Source organism: Propithecus coquereli, unplaced genomic scaffold (assembly GCF_000956105.1).
Source record: "Propithecus coquereli isolate 6110/MARCELLA unplaced genomic scaffold, Pcoq_1.0 Scaffold375, whole genome shotgun sequence".
Taxonomy (NCBI): domain Eukaryota; kingdom Metazoa; phylum Chordata; class Mammalia; order Primates; family Indriidae; genus Propithecus; species Propithecus coquereli.
In genome coordinates, this window is record NW_012149452.1 from 1,461,301 (window position 1) to 1,478,948 (window position 17,648).

At 43.9% G+C, this 17,648-nt stretch overlaps 1 protein-coding gene across 1 annotated transcript in view; it reads left to right on the plus strand.

The window, feature by feature from the left end:
* Positions 1-17,648, plus strand: part of CNTNAP5 (contactin associated protein-like 5) — an 819,231-nt gene that overhangs the window by 461,341 nt on the left and 340,242 nt on the right. The window contains exons 9-10 of the mRNA XM_012651908.1: positions 1,835-1,984; positions 4,834-5,005. Of these exons, the coding sequence (XP_012507362.1) occupies positions 1,835-1,984; positions 4,834-5,005 (322 nt within the window). The remainder of the gene's footprint in view (positions 1-1,834; positions 1,985-4,833; positions 5,006-17,648) is intronic.

Consider the following 17,648-nt stretch of genomic DNA (forward strand, 5'->3'; position numbering starts at 1 on the left):
CTCCTCCCAGCTCTGCAGCGGGAGGATTCTTTGAATCAACACCTCCATCCAGTCATTACCAGGCTAAAGATCCCTCATGGACTCCCAGGCTCCAAAGCAGAGATTTATATCCCTGCTGTACATTAGAGTCACCCAGGGAGCTTTTGAGAACATGCAGGTGCTAGAGCCCATCCCCAGAGATTCTGATGGAATTGGTTTGGGTAAAGTGTTCTCCAGAATCATTTGTCAAAAGACAGTGTAAAACTCCTCTTTAGCTTGGCCTGTAAGGCCCCTGGGCGACTGGGGCCTCTTCCCAGTTACTTCACGTTGTCCTTCCTGCTTTTCATTCCAGATCTCTGGTTCTTTGTACAGGCTCTGTCTGCTGGAACTCTCGCTCTGAATTGCAAACTTTCTCAGTTTCCAAAACTTCCCTTAGCTGTCACCCACTTCTGTGAAACACTCTTGGGACCCTCACATGGCTAGTTAGGCCTTCTTTCTTCCTTCCCGCAGACCGTTCTCTGTTCCACCCGGAATCGCAAGCGTTGTTGTTTACTTGCTTCTTGGTCCACACCCAAGCCAGAACTCGAAAGGCCATGTTCAATCCTCTTTGCATATGTCTCTTCACTTAACTGTGGACCACTCGCGGATAGAGACCGTGGATGCCCATATCCACACTCCCTGTTGCCAGGGACCACTTTGTAGTGGCAGCTTCGTCCCTGTGTTTGAGCTGCCGCTGACTGCTTAGGATTGACACGAACTGTTCTGCATACGCTGCTGTGTTAAGGGTGTTGTTTTCACCAGGGCCTTTCAGGACAATCACTGTCCCCCTTTTGCAGGGGAGGAAACTGAAGCAAAGAGACGGAAGGCAACTCTGTACACAACAGGGCACAGTAAATGACTATTGAATGAAGGGCTGTGTGGCTGCATGCGCTTGTCACAGACAAATCTTTGTGACCGGATTGGTTAATATGACCATGTTTTCTTTAGCAAGTGCTTTGCACTGACATAACCATCTTAACAGGTGATAAATTTTTGGAGAGAGTAGTTGAAATTCTCATGACTAGTTCCCAGTGGCGTTTTCTCAATATGGTAGGTCAGTAATGTGGTGTACACCAAAGACATCAGGGCAGAAGAACAGGACAGAACTGGACATAGCGTCCACTCTTCCCCCAAATGGCTCTAGAAACAGAACTACCTGATCTCATTTGAGCAGTGATACAGAGTAGGGATTATAATATTTACAGGTGACAAAATCAGAGCATAGTTATGGAAAGAGACTGGAAATGAACCTGTCCGTTACCTCTCTCCAACAGGAGGCTGCCTCTGCCTGGCACGCCATTGCAATCTGGCTTTCCTTTTCTACTTTAAAAATAGTTTACTTTTTACTAAAAAATGGGATAAAAGATGTTTTTAGGAAAGTGTGAGAAAACCAAAATTGCTTAAAAGCCCCCTACCCACAGATAAAACTGCTGGTAACATTTCAAGTTTTTTGGGGATTTTTTTGTTTGTTTTCTGTTTTTCTTCTGCATTTATGCATTAATACATCAATATATGCCATGCTTTTGGTTGTAGTATATATGAATTTTGTAACTTTGATTTTGTCTTTAAGCCAAAACTATCAGAAGCACTTTAGGTACTTTAAAAAAAAAGAAGGAAAGGAGAATAGAATCAAGTGGTAAAAGGAGGGAGGAAGATGTCCCTTGTGAAACAGTGGGGGCTTTGGCTCGAGCCCAGCGAAGAGCAGGCCGTGCCCTGGGGATGCGCGTGGACCACAGCAGGCTGGGAAATGAGCCCCTGTCTCCAGACCTCCCCCAATCCATCATCCCTATGCTTGTCCTTCCTGTTTCTCTTGCAGGCAGCAACTTGAATGATGGCTTGTGGCACTCGGTTAGCATCAACGCCAGGAGGAACCGCATCACTCTCACTCTGGATAATGATGCAACATACCCAGCTCAGGACACCACCTGGGTGCAGATTTATTCTGGAAATAGCTACTACTTTGGAGGTAAATTCTCCAAACTTTGAGAGTGAAAATAAATGGGGGAGGGAGAATGCAGCAGGCAATTATTTCACTGTGGTGATTTCACTTTGTCAATTAGACCATTCTCCCAACACATATACACACGCACACACACACACACACACACACACGCACACACCCACCCTCAAGCCCAAAATAGTGAGAAGCAAAATCTCTCACAGCTGTGCAAATATAAATTATCTAGGTCAGTGCTGAGGAAGAAAAGAACTTTAGCTATAAGAGCTGGTGTTACATAACATGTCCAAAGGAGATTTTTGTAGCTATGCCAGGCTCTATGATCGTGTTAGAAAGGAGAAACTCAGCTGAAAACTTAGAGAAAGTGCACCGAGAGTCAGCAGTACCTGCAAGGGGAAAAAATTCAAGTGGAAAGGCACAGCCAGTACCCTCAGCCATCCACGCTACTTTGCTGTCTTGGTCCCCAGTCTTCCCTGGAGGCCCTGCCCGTGGAGTAGGGCAGCCAGCAACCGGGAGGAACTAGAAGGCCCATGAACTTGTAGCTCCACGTGGAGAAGCCAGTTCAGATTCTGCCTTCTCTGATGTTAGGTGGTTCCTGGGAATCTGTCCAATGATGAAAACACAAGGGCAAACAGGTAATGATGAAAGACAAATCATTAGGCCTCTACTGCAGTTTTATCAATGCATATATATTTTATTTAGTTGTTTGATGGCATTTCTTTCATTAAAAATTAATATCTAATTTCCTAGTCAGTTGTTTATACTATAGAAATGATCTCTGAAGAGGATTTAACCTCAGTGGCTGTCTGACCTTGAGCAAGACACTTACAGTCCCTGAATTTCCTTATCTGGCACATGGGGAAATAAGCTCACCTTCAGCATAGCCAGGAGAGTTAAGTGAGAACGAGGTTTAGATGTGCAGCACAGAGCCTGCTACATGGCAGGGGAGGGACCACGTGGCTTCAGCTCCTACAGATATGGGCATGGATCAGGGGCCAGACTACAATTGCCAATTCTTTTTCCATTGGGAAACTGAAGAAACATATTGTATAAAATTATGCCCTGTAGTCTCTTAAATAGGATTTATAAATCATTTCTCTCATACCAAGGGAATGTGGCTAAAGCTTTGAAATAAAAAAGGGACTTGCACAGGTGCAGTGTACATATTGGGGTCTCCTGGAAGGGAAGCAGTGTGGAGCAGTATCTTTGTGGTTTGGTTTTAGGGTGAGGAAGGGCCTCTGTCCTCCACCCCAGTCTTCTCCATGTGCGCAGGGAGAACAAGTTCCTTTAGGAAGGGAATGCACTTCCAGTCTCTGTTAAGGTTTTATGTGTCTTACCTCATTTAATTCATGCAGCAAGTTTGTGAGGTAGGTAATATTATCCCCATTTAGTAGATAATAAGACTGATGTTTGCTCCAATGAAATAATTTGTATGAGGCCGTAGAGCTAGTGAGTAGCAGAGCAAGGGTTCAAATTCAGATCTGTGTTCTCCACCATCCGCTAGTGAAAACAAAGAGATGACAAAAATGCATCATAGAGGCTGCAGAACAAGAGTCTTAGGGCCCCAAAGATATACCTTACAGATGGCATGATTTTGCACCTTACTCAATATTTCAGCAACAAAGAGAAAAAAGGATCTTGAATTTATTTCTGGGAAAATTTTTTTTAGTAATTATGATACAGTAAGCATCTGACATGTCTCAAAGGCAAAATGACTCCCCTCCCCCAGTTGGCGTGTTCTCAGATCTGGGTTTTAAGGAGCACAATGCTAAATAGATGGAGATTTATCTATGATTTGAATAGCGTTTAAACAAATGCCCCACATGTAGACTGTAAACTTAAGGAAGGTGAAAAATGTTTTCAGTAATAGTAGTCAACTTACATAAATTCTCTCTACAGCTTCAATTAGAAGTTGTAGCATCTCTCTTCATTTTATAGTGTGCTTGTGAGCTGTTAACCAGCTGCCGGGCTTCAGCCCGGCAGTGACTGTCTATTAGAGATGGCTGAAATAATTCCCAATTATTTATGGGTTATTGCCATGGTTTCAAGCTTGCATTCCCATATGCTCTGAACCTATTAAAACCATTGGGAAGGAGTTTTTAAGGAGCATAGCACTTATATACCCATGATTCTCTATACTCGTCTTAATGAGAAGTAGATATGCCCTGGTTACAAGCTATGCTAAATCAGTGTAATGTATTTTTTTTAAAAGAACACCCTTTAAAAAAGGTATAGTGTTAACCTTTCACATATGCTATTACAGCGCTGTAACTACGTGTATTTAAACCCTTAGTTCCCTTAACGTCCGGATTTGTTTTGCACACCACTTCAAAATTCCAGTTATGTTCCTGAGTGTACCTTTCTCAGGAACTAAGCCTGTTAATGCCAACAATTAGCCAGACAATTACTCTGCCACCACCCTTAGCCAAAGCATAATGTCCTTTGAAAGTGTAATTCAGAATTGAATTGTGCATTTTGATATGTGTTTCAAGACAGACCCCAAATTCCCAGGTAGTTATAAAATGTTGCTTCCTTGGGATGAGTGAAGGGTACCATGCGAAAGAATAACAAATAGCTTACCAACATAAAGAAAAAAAATCAGAATGAGATAAATGTTATAGTACTGGTATTCCCTTTGCCACACTTTTTATTTTCTCCACTGTGATTGAGTATGCCCTATTTTGTACCCATTCTGTTCCCCTCCCTGAGAACAATAGGCTTTACAATGAAAGGGCGTGCACTGCTGTGAATGAAAAAGCACCAAAATAATTAGACCTCAAGGTCTTCCATCAATAGGTCGCCAGAGCAATGACGGATCATTTCAGTATTCTTCTTCATCTTTTTTCTCTGTCCCACAGGGTGCCCCGAGAATCTCACCGATTCCCAATGTTTAAATCCCATTAAGGCTTTCCAAGGCTGCATGAGGCTCATCTTTATTGATAACCAGCCCAAGGACCTCATTTCAGTTCAGCAAGGTTCCCTGGGGAATTTTAGTGATTTACACATTGATCTGTGTAGCATCAAAGACAGGTAATTATTGTCTCTTCTCCTCTGTTCTCCCACCCCCTTCCCATTCTCACTGTTCTAAATATGAGTTTCTTTAAGCAAAATACTAATCCACCAACATTAGCCACATTAGACATAATTGAGTTGCCTAATGGAAAATATTTCTGAAAGGATTTCAGGCCCAGAGAAAAATGGTTTAAATTAGTTGAGTCTCTCTTCATGTTGACTTGCAGTAAATGGGATATGCAAATTAAATCAAAATACAAATTTGTGAAAGGATTAAAATTTTATGCATAAACAACATTTGATTACTTTGAAGTTAAGAGTAAAGCAAAACAGAGGAAGGAATTACTTCTCTCCTAAACCATTTCGTTCTTCACTGCAGTGGGTATCCCTCTAACACAGGCAGGTGAGCATCAGACCCTCGGGGAGACCTACGACAGAGGTTTAGGCTGTCTCCAATGGCACACAGCGAACACCCACCCACTGCTTCTGTGGCCCAGAGGACACTGGACCCTGGCTAGAGAGAATCGGCAACCCATACGTCTAACAAAACTCAGTTTCTCTCTCTATTTCTACTGGAGTCTGCCTCCTCTTTTATTATTAATAGAAGTTTCTAAATGCAAGAACATACTGCAGAAAGCCAAAGAGGATGGATTTGGAATTTTCAGCAAGGTTTACCATGTTCCCCATGTTTCTTCTCCAGAGCCTACCTCCTTCATTCTAATTCTGCTCACCCCAGGCAAAATATTATTTATCAAATAACGATATCTTGCCTATGTGTTGGTGACATAGGGCCCCTTCTCCTGTTTCACCAGGAGTATATTAGCCATTACGATAAAGTGAGATGAATGACCAAGAAATGCACCTGTAATTGTTGGACACACGGCAACAGCAACTTAGTCTGGCCTGGAGAATGAGGTCAGGAAGGATTCAGGAGGTGCTGCTGAGTCTAGTCTTGGAGGAGGAGGCACAGGCAGCTTGGGTGAGGTGGGGAGGGTGAGGGAGACTAGTGGTACATTGCACAGAAACAGGAGAGAGCAGGGCTTGCAAGTATTTCATCAATTCAAAATACTTTTTTTTTGGCATTCAAAATATCTAATATTGGGATACAGTTTGCCATTGATAGTGTATAATAGTTTAATTGGCAGCATTTATTTTTCTCAGTGGCATATAAACTAATGGTATGTTTTACAGTTAATGGATGGAATTCATTCCAGTCTTAGATGGAATAAAACACGGCTCAATAGAGATGGTAGGTCGGTGTGGGTGGCACACATGGTGTGAACATGGCCAGAGACGTGGGCCAGGACCAATCATGGAGAACTTTGTGTGCCAGTGAAATTTGCCTTCATGTTCTCAGAAAGAATCAGCAAGAAAGGTGATCAGATTTGTCTAGTAGAAAGAGTATTCAGAAAAAATGAGAACGATGGATTGGAAGAGAGCTAACACACAGCCAGGGAGGCGATGCCCTGGTCCAGGAGAGGAAAGGTGGGTAGTAGTGGGTGCCTCACTGAGCGATACAGAGATCAGCTGTGCAGAATTTAGTGTCCGCTAATGCTGGCAATGACGAATATAATCTGGTGGAACTTTATACACCTGTTTCTCTTTTAACACCACCACACACGGGATCAGCAGCACATCACACGGACTTCTTGGCTCTTCTGTTTCATTATTTTTGTATTTGATCAGCTGGAAAAGTGGCTAATAACATGTGTGCTTCATTAAAATGTATCAGTTTAGAGACCTTAGAATAAAGGTGTTCCAGGGAATGGTGGCCATCCCTATAGTGTCCAGGAATGGTGAGGAGGAAGCACGCTCCTTCCTCAGCCAGCACAGCCTTGTGTGAAGTGTGGATCAATACAGGGAATATTTGTCAATAAGTGTCTCTTATGCTACCTTAATTTCTAATCAAGGAAGCTCTCGTTATTTTCGATTACATGAAAGTCATTGCCATCTACACCGCATCATTACTTTTGTGTAATTGTAGTCTTCTGTAATTGTATTACATACAATTGTGTTTTGGTTAATTGTGTAATAAGGGATTATGTTTGGTTTAGTGGGTAAATGGTACGTTTTTCTTGATTTACCAGACATTGTCTTAACAGAAGGGAAAGCTGTAGCAAAAGGCTTTGCTTGACTTATTATTTCTTGAACTTATATTTAACATTAATTGGAAAGAGGTGGGGGTTAGAAGGGCAGATGATTTCTGAGTCTGGTGTTTATTTTTAATGTGTTAATTGATGTGAACTTGATTTCAGGGAAAGTACAAAGTCTTTGCCTTCAAGGAGCTTGCTATTTCTTAGGGAGGGAGGCAAAATGGCCTGGCTATGGTTTTCCTTACCTGTGCTGCTGTCTGCAAAGTCCACAGAGGATATCTGAGCAGCTCTTCGTACTCCCACGTTCCTCCCCTGCCATGGCCTCCCCAGGTACAGAGACCCAGACCTCTGTCCCACCCCTCCGTGGTTGCCCCGTCCCACCCCTCCTTTTCCTTCCTTGACGTGAAGTGGGATCCAACCCTCTCAGCTTCCTTTTCTTGCTTACCCCAACTGGGCATCTTACACATCTTAAGGGTCTTAGTTTTGGTCACGTAGGGAAATCAGATTTGAGAAATCCAGGATAGCGTTCATACCAGAGGCACTAAAGTTCCAAAATTTTATGCTCTCCTTCTTGTGGGGATCCTTTAAGCAGGTTCTCTTAGAGATGGTGCCTAGATACCCTGGTGCCTGTTGTCCAACTTGCATGGTTTACAAGCTACCTTTGACACATCACCTTGAGTAAAAGCTGGGAGCTCCCTTTCTAAGGGATTAAGGAACTTTAACCAATTTGTATCCCAGTGATGGGCAAATTACCAAGTCATATGGCTTCTGGGAAAAACTGGCTTGCCCATAGCTCTGGTAGCATGGGAAGTGTTGGCATTAGGCAGCAACAGTTCACAGCAGTGGCGGGGCAAGAACAGGATGGGACAAGGAGGCAACTGGGATTGCAATGGAGCATTTCCGGCAGACCCCAGTCCCTTTCTATAGTCTTTCTAAACCCCTAAGACACAATGTGTAGCCACTGCCCCTTTTCTGCATGCCAGCCCCCCAGCCTCATGTTCTTATACCTCAAGCCTCTGCTCTTCATAAGCTACATCTACACACTCATCCCTTGGACTTGAAGTAGGCAAGACGCGATAGTCTAAGCTATTGTACGGAAAAGTCACCTTCGATAACTGCTTCATTTGGCGAACAACTGTTTGTCACAGCCTCTGTGGTTCAAGCTCATAGATAGGCATTGAGTGAGTGAGCAAAGCTGACTTCTGTGCATCCCTGAGTAGGGTAGGAGGCCGCAGCAGCTGTAGAACTCTGGGAGGACAGACACACTGATGTCTCTCCTTTCTGAAAGGGGAAATTGAAACCCAGAGGTTCATGTCAGCTTTCCTAAGGTCACACAGTGTTGTAGTTGCAGTCAAGAGTTGAACATTGCCAGTGTTCTCTCCCATGTACTATCCAGCAGACAGGTACTGATCTGGAAATACAGTCACTGTGTGTCTGCAGCTCTCAATATGTAACCCTCGCTTCTGCTCAACCAGGTAGCATTTCAAGCATATGCAATATATAAGATTCTTTGTATACCTTGTGTGTCTAATGCAATTCCGTTTAAAAGGGGGACATTCAAAGTGGTGTGTAATGTCAGCCAGGGTCTGAGTGAAACAAGGAGTGCCAGGTCCAGAGGTGTCTCTTCCCAGCATCCTTGTGGATGAGTTCCAGTCAGTTCCAGAAGCCGTGTCCAGTCCTGCAGGGTTCAAGGTCCAGGGCAGGAGAGAGAGATTACCAAATGCTGTCCCAGAAATTGAATAGGAAATGGGATCCAAGGTGTGAAGCCAAACCAGGAGGGGAAAACAGGGATGCTGATGAGTCAGCTGCTTGAGGTGGGTGGGAAGTGGAGTCATACCTGGGAAAATTCCCAAATCTCAGTGCAGGTGGCAGCAGCTTTGACAGTCAGTAGGGCACATGTAATCCCAGCTCATCACTTACCAGCTTGACATATGACACTGGTTATTTAACCTTTTGTCCATGTTTCCTCTTCTGCAAAACCAGGATCATAAAACCTACCTTTGTGCTCCAAGTTACATGAGAAAGTGTGAGAAGTCGGGTGCTCAGCTGTCTAGTACACAGTAGATACTCAGTGATTGTCACCGTGGGAACTCTGTTACTGAAAGGTTTGCCAACTCTCTAATGTCCATGAGGAGAGGAAGGCTTAGGTCTCCTTCTGACACCCTCAACTCCCACCATTGCAAGTGATCCGCAGCAGTGTCCGGGGTGATCCCCATAGAAATACTCTTCATGTGCCCTGGAATAAGTCACTCTGGGACTCCTCTGGGGCTTTTATTTGCTCTTGACCAAAGGACCTGCCCTTCTGGGCTACTAGCCACTGCCAAGAAAGCAACTAATGGGAAGAAAAGCCAAGGTTGTGGTCTTCAGATTTTCCTAAAGCACTGATCATGGGGCCAGGAGTAGGGCAAACCTAGAGAGAAAAATTTTAGGAGGCCCTTACTTCCACGTTCATGCGCACAATGACTGCCTTTGCAGACGCCTCGGTGTAGGGGCCTCCTTAAATTTTTCAGGCAAATTTGAGTGTGTCAGAAGGGCCTGTTACAACACAAATTTTAGGGGCATAGAGCCTGAGAATTTGCAATTCTAACAAATTCCTGGGTGATGCTTCTGTTGTGGGACTGGCTTAATGGCTACACTTTGAGAACCACTGCCTTCAAGCTTCCAATTCTGGCGGTGGGATTGTGTGGAGTCTGCAGAGGTGATGAGGATGTGGGAGAGGGATGGTCCCTGCCCCGCCCAGAACTCCTGGCCAGAGTCTCCCAGGGTCTCCGAAAAGTTCTAGCAACTCTCTCTCAATGTCCCTCTCCCCAAAGGGTGTTGAAATCAGTCCCAAGAACACTGACTGGGGCACTGACTTTCTTCTCCCTCCAGGGTGCCCTGGTCTTTGTCATTCAGCTCTTCTCCTGCTTCCTACTACAAACAAAACCTTTGTGAATAAAAATGGGAATGAGCAGATCCTCTGGTGTGTCTAAGAGAGGGGATATTTTGGTTGGAGGTGAGTGGAATGTGGTTTTGGAACCTTTCAGCTGGTAACAAGCATAAACTTTAAAAAAAATAAAATAAATAAGGAAAGTCACTCCCTAGGCCTGCTGAAAGTCATGGCTTGATCTTTCCTTCTACACAAACTCCACAGCTGTGGGGGGTGCCAATATAATGGAAGTAGCTTCACCTCCCCCAAATATTGCCTACATACCTTTATAAAGATTGATAAACACTGATTTCACATGACCTTCTGGTGCTCAGCAAAGGGCTTTGGTGGCCACATGGCCCATTCCCTGCAAACCTCCCTCATAAAGTGATGCTACTCAGGAGGGTCCCAGGAGACCATCCTAGCCTGGTTCTGCACAGGGGGAAAGGGACGTCATGTAGAGGTGACAGAGCCAGCTACAGAAGCAGGGGCTGTGCTCCCGTGGTCTTTGCTATAGCATCCTATGGAGGGCTTTTGCGCTTATCCTTTCTAAATGAAACATTTTACTTTTTCCAAAGAGTATATGACATGAGTGCTGCACTAAATTTCTTGCATAAATGGGTTATAAAATGCAGCTTCTCCCTCCATCACCACTTTCTTTTTCCCCAACACACATTCTTTTAAGAAAAGCATCTGCTAAACTCTCTGGTCAAGATTCTTACCTTTGTTGGTTCAGGGTTTGGAGTGCTGTGAACACTGAGAGTTGGAAACCATTATGTTGGATAACCTCCCATAAACAGACTCCTGCTAAAAACCCACCCTAAGTGTGGGAGTTTGTTAAAAACAGTGGGTAATATAAAAAGATTACATTGTGGGGTAATACATATGTTTTAGTCCTTCTCTAAAATTGAAAGCCTATACACTGGGTGCCAGAAAAGCCATTGCAAGGGCAGTGCCCACACAATCTGAGCTTCTAACTCTAAAGTGAGAAATGCTACAATATGGCGTTCTCCCTCAACTCATGGGATGGGGCCAAAATCAAAACAAGATCACTTCGGCTTTTTTATTTATCATTTGTGTTCTATTTCACGGGGGGAAATGAAAAGTTATATTTTATGTAACAGTTACTGACAAAACATTCTCTAAATTTTATTTCATTTAATTCCCCCCATAGTCTGCAAGGTCCACCAAGTGGTTCTCAAAGTTTGACACCCAGGGCAGCAGCATCAGTATCACCTGGCAATTTGTTAGAACTGTGATGCTCAGACCCCAGCCCTTATCTGCTGGATCAGAAACTTGGGGTAGGGGCGATCTGAGTTTCAGAGACCTGCAGGTGATTCTGATGCACATTCAAATTTGAGAACCACTGGTTTGTTCCATTGTTGTTATTTTACAGATAAGATGACCAATTCTTAGGGAGGTCCAGTAACTGCCCAGGGTCGCATCTTCAGTATTTGAGGGAGCCAGGATTCAAATTCAGATTAGGCTGATTAGACCAGAGAAAGAGAAATGGGCTTGGGTGGCCAGAGTAGGCTAAGGGAAGTAACACAGAGGATGTGGGAGTTTAGCAGGAACTTGAAAAGCCAGCTGCGTTTAGGGAGGTCAAGAAAGGTGCTCCAGGTGCTCCCATTTGAGAATGAGTGAGGTGCTGCCCATCTGTTTGCTGTATTGATCAGGCTGCACTGGCAGCACTGGGTAAAAGAGAACTTAAGTCAGGGTCAAGGGAGACTTGCCAGCACAAAAAAATAGTTAAAAGTCTTAGTAATAGGCCATATTAATAGTTAATCTTTAAATCTGTGGTCCCCATCCACAGTACTGCGGACCAGTAGTGGTCCCAGTCTGTGACCTGTTAGGAACCGGGCTGCACAGCAGGAGGTGAGCGGCAGGTGAGAGAGCGAAGCTTCATCTGTATTTACAGCCGCTCCCCATCGCTCGCATCACCGCCTGAGCTCCACCTCCTGTCAGATCAGCGGCGGCATTAGATTCTGCATTATGGTGAGCTGTATAATTATTTCATTGTATATTATAATGTAATAATAATAGAAATAAAGTGCATAATAAATGTAATGCACCTGAATCATCCCGAAACCATCCTTCTCCTGTGCCTCCATCCGTGGAAAAATTGCCTTCCATGAAATCGGTTCCTGGTACCAAAAAGGTTGGGGACCACTGATTTAAATAATACTGTGGATGTGGACATCATATGTGTGTGTGTGTGTTTTGCTGTAGTCCTCCCCACAATGCTATGAAGTAGGTAATATTATTAACTCCATTTTACAGATAACAAAATGGAGGCACAGCGACACTAAGTAACTTGCCTAAGGTCAGACAGCCCATTCGTGGCAGGGTGGCTACAGATCATGAGGTCTAGGTGCAGAGATTAGGCCCGCTCCTGCACTGTGCTACTCCTGACCCTGCAGCAGGGAAGCATCCTACATTCTTCAGCAGAGTCCATGAAGTAGAAAATGATGTGTTTTCATCTGGCATTAAAATCACGAAAGGGGTGATATTAAAGTCAGGACGGGAAGGGATGTGGGGCAGCGTAGTGCTGCAGGGTTATCATCCCTGCGGCTCACTGTCACCACCGTGTGAGGAGCACACCGAAAGATTTGGAGGGAGCTGAGCCTCCTCCAACATATTCCACTTTATCTAGTTCTCTGGATTGATTAGGGCATGGAGCAACCTTGGAACCAGCCTGACATGACTGCCTTGTAGAGGTAGGTTTTAGCTGATGGGGAGAGGGTGTTCCAGCCAGAGCTCCTCAGAAAAAGTGCTGATTCATTTGTCTGCTTCTTAAGTGAGGGCTTCTTCCCCTCCTGTCTCATACCTCTTTGAATGTCCATAGGGAAGAGGGGCTTTGGAGGGGTATGAAACCTGGATTGGACTAGAGTAAGTGGCCTTGAAAGAGTACATCTGTGCCCTGTTCCTCTCATCACTTGTTTTCATAAAGAAAGTGGGTCATTGTCTTGATGAAACGGTACTTCCTACCTGTGCACGTCGATTCATGGAAAACGCAGAGTGCAGAGCAAGCCGGGGCGACCCTTCACTCCGGCCTGCCGGACGCTGGTGAGGACCCCACCAGCAGGTAATGGAAAATACTGGTGCTGGAAACAAAGCCGGAACAACGAGCTGGCACTTCCGGAAATGAAGGATTCATGCCGAGGGTTACAGTGTCCAGACTGGGGTTCGCTGTGCGTGCTCAGGCAGCAGTAAGGACATGTCTACCAACATCCATAGGTGCCTGAATCATCTCTCCTGAGAAATACTGGCCAAGAAATTCAGATGTTTTAGATGGCATAGAAGCCCTGGAAACTTTTGATCCAGATGGAACACATGAGAAAAAAGTTACCTTAGATTCTCAATTCACTTCTGTGAGACAGAAATCATTTCTAAATTAATAATAGGAAGAAAGAGATTTCTTCTTATTGATCCCTTCACACGATCAGTATCTCACTAAGCTTTTGTCCAACGCCCTAATAGGGGCCTTCCACCTGTCTTCACCTTCTCTGAAGAGCACTTCCTTGCACATGTTCATTTTTTTCTCCTCTGCGTTGATGTCCACTCACTGGACTCTCGAGGTAAAGCACCTGTAGCTTTGAACGCTGTTCATCTCTGGTCCAAACGCATTCATCGGTGGCCCATTGTAAGCAATGTTTATAAACACAGTTGGAAAAGAAAAGTTTAATGTGTTTTCAGTTGGGGACAGGTCTGACCTGTAATAAAAGGTTCTCACCTGTTTCTGTAGTGAAACCTAAATTTAAAATTAGCTCTCTGCTACTTACACTTTGAATTAAGATATCTCATAGGATGTTCACAGAACTCGAATCAGGCCTGGTGGGTTTTGTTGTGACGTGCATTTCTGACTGCTGAGCTGACCCTCTGTTCATGTGTTACAGGCATCATCAACTTCATGTATACCCTCCGCTTGGACTTCGCAATGTCCAAAGGGAGCCTCCATCTCTTTGGTTGGCAGATGGGGGAACTGATATTATTAACAATACGTGAGGTGGTAAAGCCTGTGCTGTTCCCTTTTCAGCCCAACTTTGGGCACAACCAGTCACTTAACCTCTTTTATCTCAGCTCCCTTGGTTGTCAAATGGGGGTCATGTTTTATAACTGCAAAGTGTTAATAAGCAAAAGCAAGGTAATGTTACTCCTGCCTCCCTCTTGGAGTTGTGGCAAGGAGTGACTGAGAGCAGAAAGATGAAAGTTCTCAGAGTTAAAAGCAAGAGAGACCGAAATGGATGGGGCTCTATGTATATCAGCAGGGCGGATTTCATAAAACCCATACACAGGCAGAAAAGGATGACACTTCTGTGAATAATTTACCTACATACATAACCTATTTTATTTTGTAGACAAGTGATGAATGTCTTCTCTCGATTTGAGTTACAGATTTGAAGTCTTCCCTCTAGGTTTAGCTTCATCTTAAAAAGATCTCTTGGACGTGATTGAATAGGCCCACTGCAGGGCCCTTCTCTGCTAACGCTGGGATGCACTGTAGACCTAACAGTAGCTCTCTCAACATGTGGAAATGCAAAAGGAAACAAACAACAAACCTAAGACAGAGAGTTATTTGATTGAGTGGGATTTTATGATTGTCTCAATTGTACAGTCTCTAAACGTGTGATGTCTAGCACCTCCAGAACACCATTCACTTTATTATGACAAAATGTTAGAATCACTTTGCTGCCTGCTTTTACCCATGCTGAAAAATGTAATTTTGACCGTAATAATTAGGTAAGGGGCTATCCCTGATTTGGATGTCAAATTAATCCCAATGTGGTTCTTAAGCAGTTCTGCGTTTATAGATTTGGCCACAGGATCATACTGAGAAGTATAGAGCCCTGAACTCTGAAGTGGGAATTGTGGGTATCAGCTTCAGCGTTTGTGTGTGCACACACGTGTGTTTACAGCCACTCTATCCAGTGAGTCCTGATGCACACTTCTAGTTCCTACTTGAGAAACCGTCCATGCTCTGCTATTCTTCCTACGTGACCCAGTAGTTCACGCATCCAATCTTTTCCGAGTGCTGGCTCTGTGTTCTTTGCTCTGGGAATCCAAGAGAGAACAAGGCAGAGAGTCTTTGCTCTTAGAGGATGTGTCATTGGTCTTTCCGCTCCGGTCTTTGTTGTGTCCTTGGATCAGGATCTGCTTTTCCTTATCGTGGATCATTCATTCATTCATTCATCTCTTGTGTTCGGAACATCTCTGCTGGGCCAGGTACAAGGTAGGAGCTGAGGATATAGTTGTAGAGGATATCTGACTTCAGACAGCCCCCTGGAAGGACACAGATCAGGAAAACAAACATATATGCCCCTAAATACGATGAGTGGCATGATACAAATAAACACAGTTTAGGAGAGAGTCTGAGAGAAAGGTTGTTTTATATTGGGGATGGAGGCAAAGTGTCACGGATGGGGATGTGGACTTCTTGTCCTCAGATTCTGCAAAAGTGACTGTTCAGAGGTCACTGCAAATCTTCATCAGTGACTTTCTCAGACGTTTATGCTTCCCCATGCTTCCTACAAACCTCTGGCTGTGATTCTGATCGCAACATTCTGTGAGTGTCCTCTGCTGAAGCCATTGTTTGCTGTGGGGGCCAAGGGGCTAAGAAGTGCAAAACTCTGCTTCCTTAGTGAGAAGAAAGCTTCTAAGTGGGGTTTTTGCTAAAAACAAATTCCTCCGCATTTTCCCAAAACATGAGTGTGCTGGGAATTCCTGTCTGCTGTTAATACCACCCCCTTATCTTCCCCATTCCCTCCCCCTATCTCTTTTTGGGCTGCCATGGTTAAAGGGTTTAGCTTCTAGCAAGTCATTCCTTATAGAATATAGGCTACATCTACACTTAGCAAAAAAAAAAAAAAAATTCTGCCTACTCAAAATAAACACCAGTGTAAAGGTGGGAATGATATTTCAACTGGAAATTTGGTAAATCCTAAGAAAGAATCTGAAAGTGACGAGAGGAATATGCATTTTAAAGGTCGTTCCAATTACCGTGCTTACTCATGGTAAGCTGCAACTCTGGAGTTTATGTGAGAAGGCCCACGTACTGAGGGGAGAAATGAGAACATGTGGTTGGCAGGGACTTGAGCAAATACTAAGGAGAATAATACAAATCACTGTTGTTTTCTGTGATATTAAATAATTCTTCAACCTCTGAGGAGCTGGAAAGTAGAGGAAAGGCAAGCATTGACGAAGAGCTGGGCAAATCCTCACAGCTCTAAAACCCCTGGATTCCTTGATGGATTATCTTCCAATCCACATTTTTCACTACTGTGTGGGACCTGTAAGAAGAGGCCCCAGGGATGAGTGCCTGTGCATTAAAACTTCCATTTTCTGGACATTGGAGACTCAGAAGGGGCAAGATGGGAGAGGGGTGCAGGATGAACAATCACATATTGGGTACAATGCACACTATTCAGGTGGTAGGTACACTAAAAGCCTAGACTTCTCCACTATACAATTCATCCATGTAACAAAACAAACAGAAACTTGTACCCCTTACATCTATTAAAATTTTCTTAAAAATTGCTAAAAAAATTAATAAAAAGATTTCCTTTTGCAGCCACTGCATTCTCCACATTATAGAGAATTCAAAATATAATTTTCTCATTAGAATTATCCAAAATGTAGAACTGCTTTTGAAATAGGGAAATAGGTAGGACCTATTCTCTTAGAGATAATTTGGCTCATCCCTTTCTCTCCCTTCCCCAGAGACACACACCATTACAACCGTAGCTATTCCGAACATCAGATTCTGTATGTGCATTTCACCTGACCTCCATCCAGTACAGTAGGGTCTACGTCATTAAACAAAGAATCCAAATTCTCCAGCTTGCCTTTTTCAGTCCCATGGCCTCACCTCTTCCTTCCTGTTCATCTTTATCTCCTACTATATTAATTCATCATTCCATCTATATGCACTTACTGAGCATCTACTATGCTCCCATATGTGTACATATATGTATGTGCGTATATAGTCTCTGCCTTCAGAAAGCTTAAGAGCAAGGGAGCTAGACAAGAAACAGGAAAGCAGACATTCTACACAGGGCATGAAGTAACATCCCAGCTGCATTTTGACAGGCAGACAGAAATTACAGGGGAGTGGGAAAGGCATGCCAAAAGTAGACCACTACCTGCCCCAAAGCAGCCAGCCTCATTGCAGCCTCTGGGCACTTGCTGCTCTTTCACTTGCCTGGAGTTCTCTTCCCAGTTCTTTTTGCCCAAATTCCGTCCATCTGTCAAAGTCTAGTTCAAATTCTCCCTACACTAAGAAGCCACCTTGAGTGCTCACACTGGTCCTTTCTTATCTGAATGTTTCCAGCACTTTCTCTTTATATATCCTTTAGCTCCCAGTCATAATCATTACCTGTTTTGTATCTGTACTTTGCTTTCCCTAACAAAGTTCTTGGTCTCTACTGATGCATTCCGCTGAGAGCACGTGCTTTGTGATTATAGTACTGCCTTAAGATATGGAACAAACTTGATAATCTTTAATGTCTTTGTACGCCCCAAACTCTGGAGACTGCTGTGTGAGAGTTAGGATGTAAAGCCCTTCGCCTCTTCTCTCATCTTGAAAACTTCTCAATGTGGTTCACGCCAAATACCGCTCTATTTGAACAGCAAGAGTGCCTAATAAAAGCAATGCCAGAGCCAG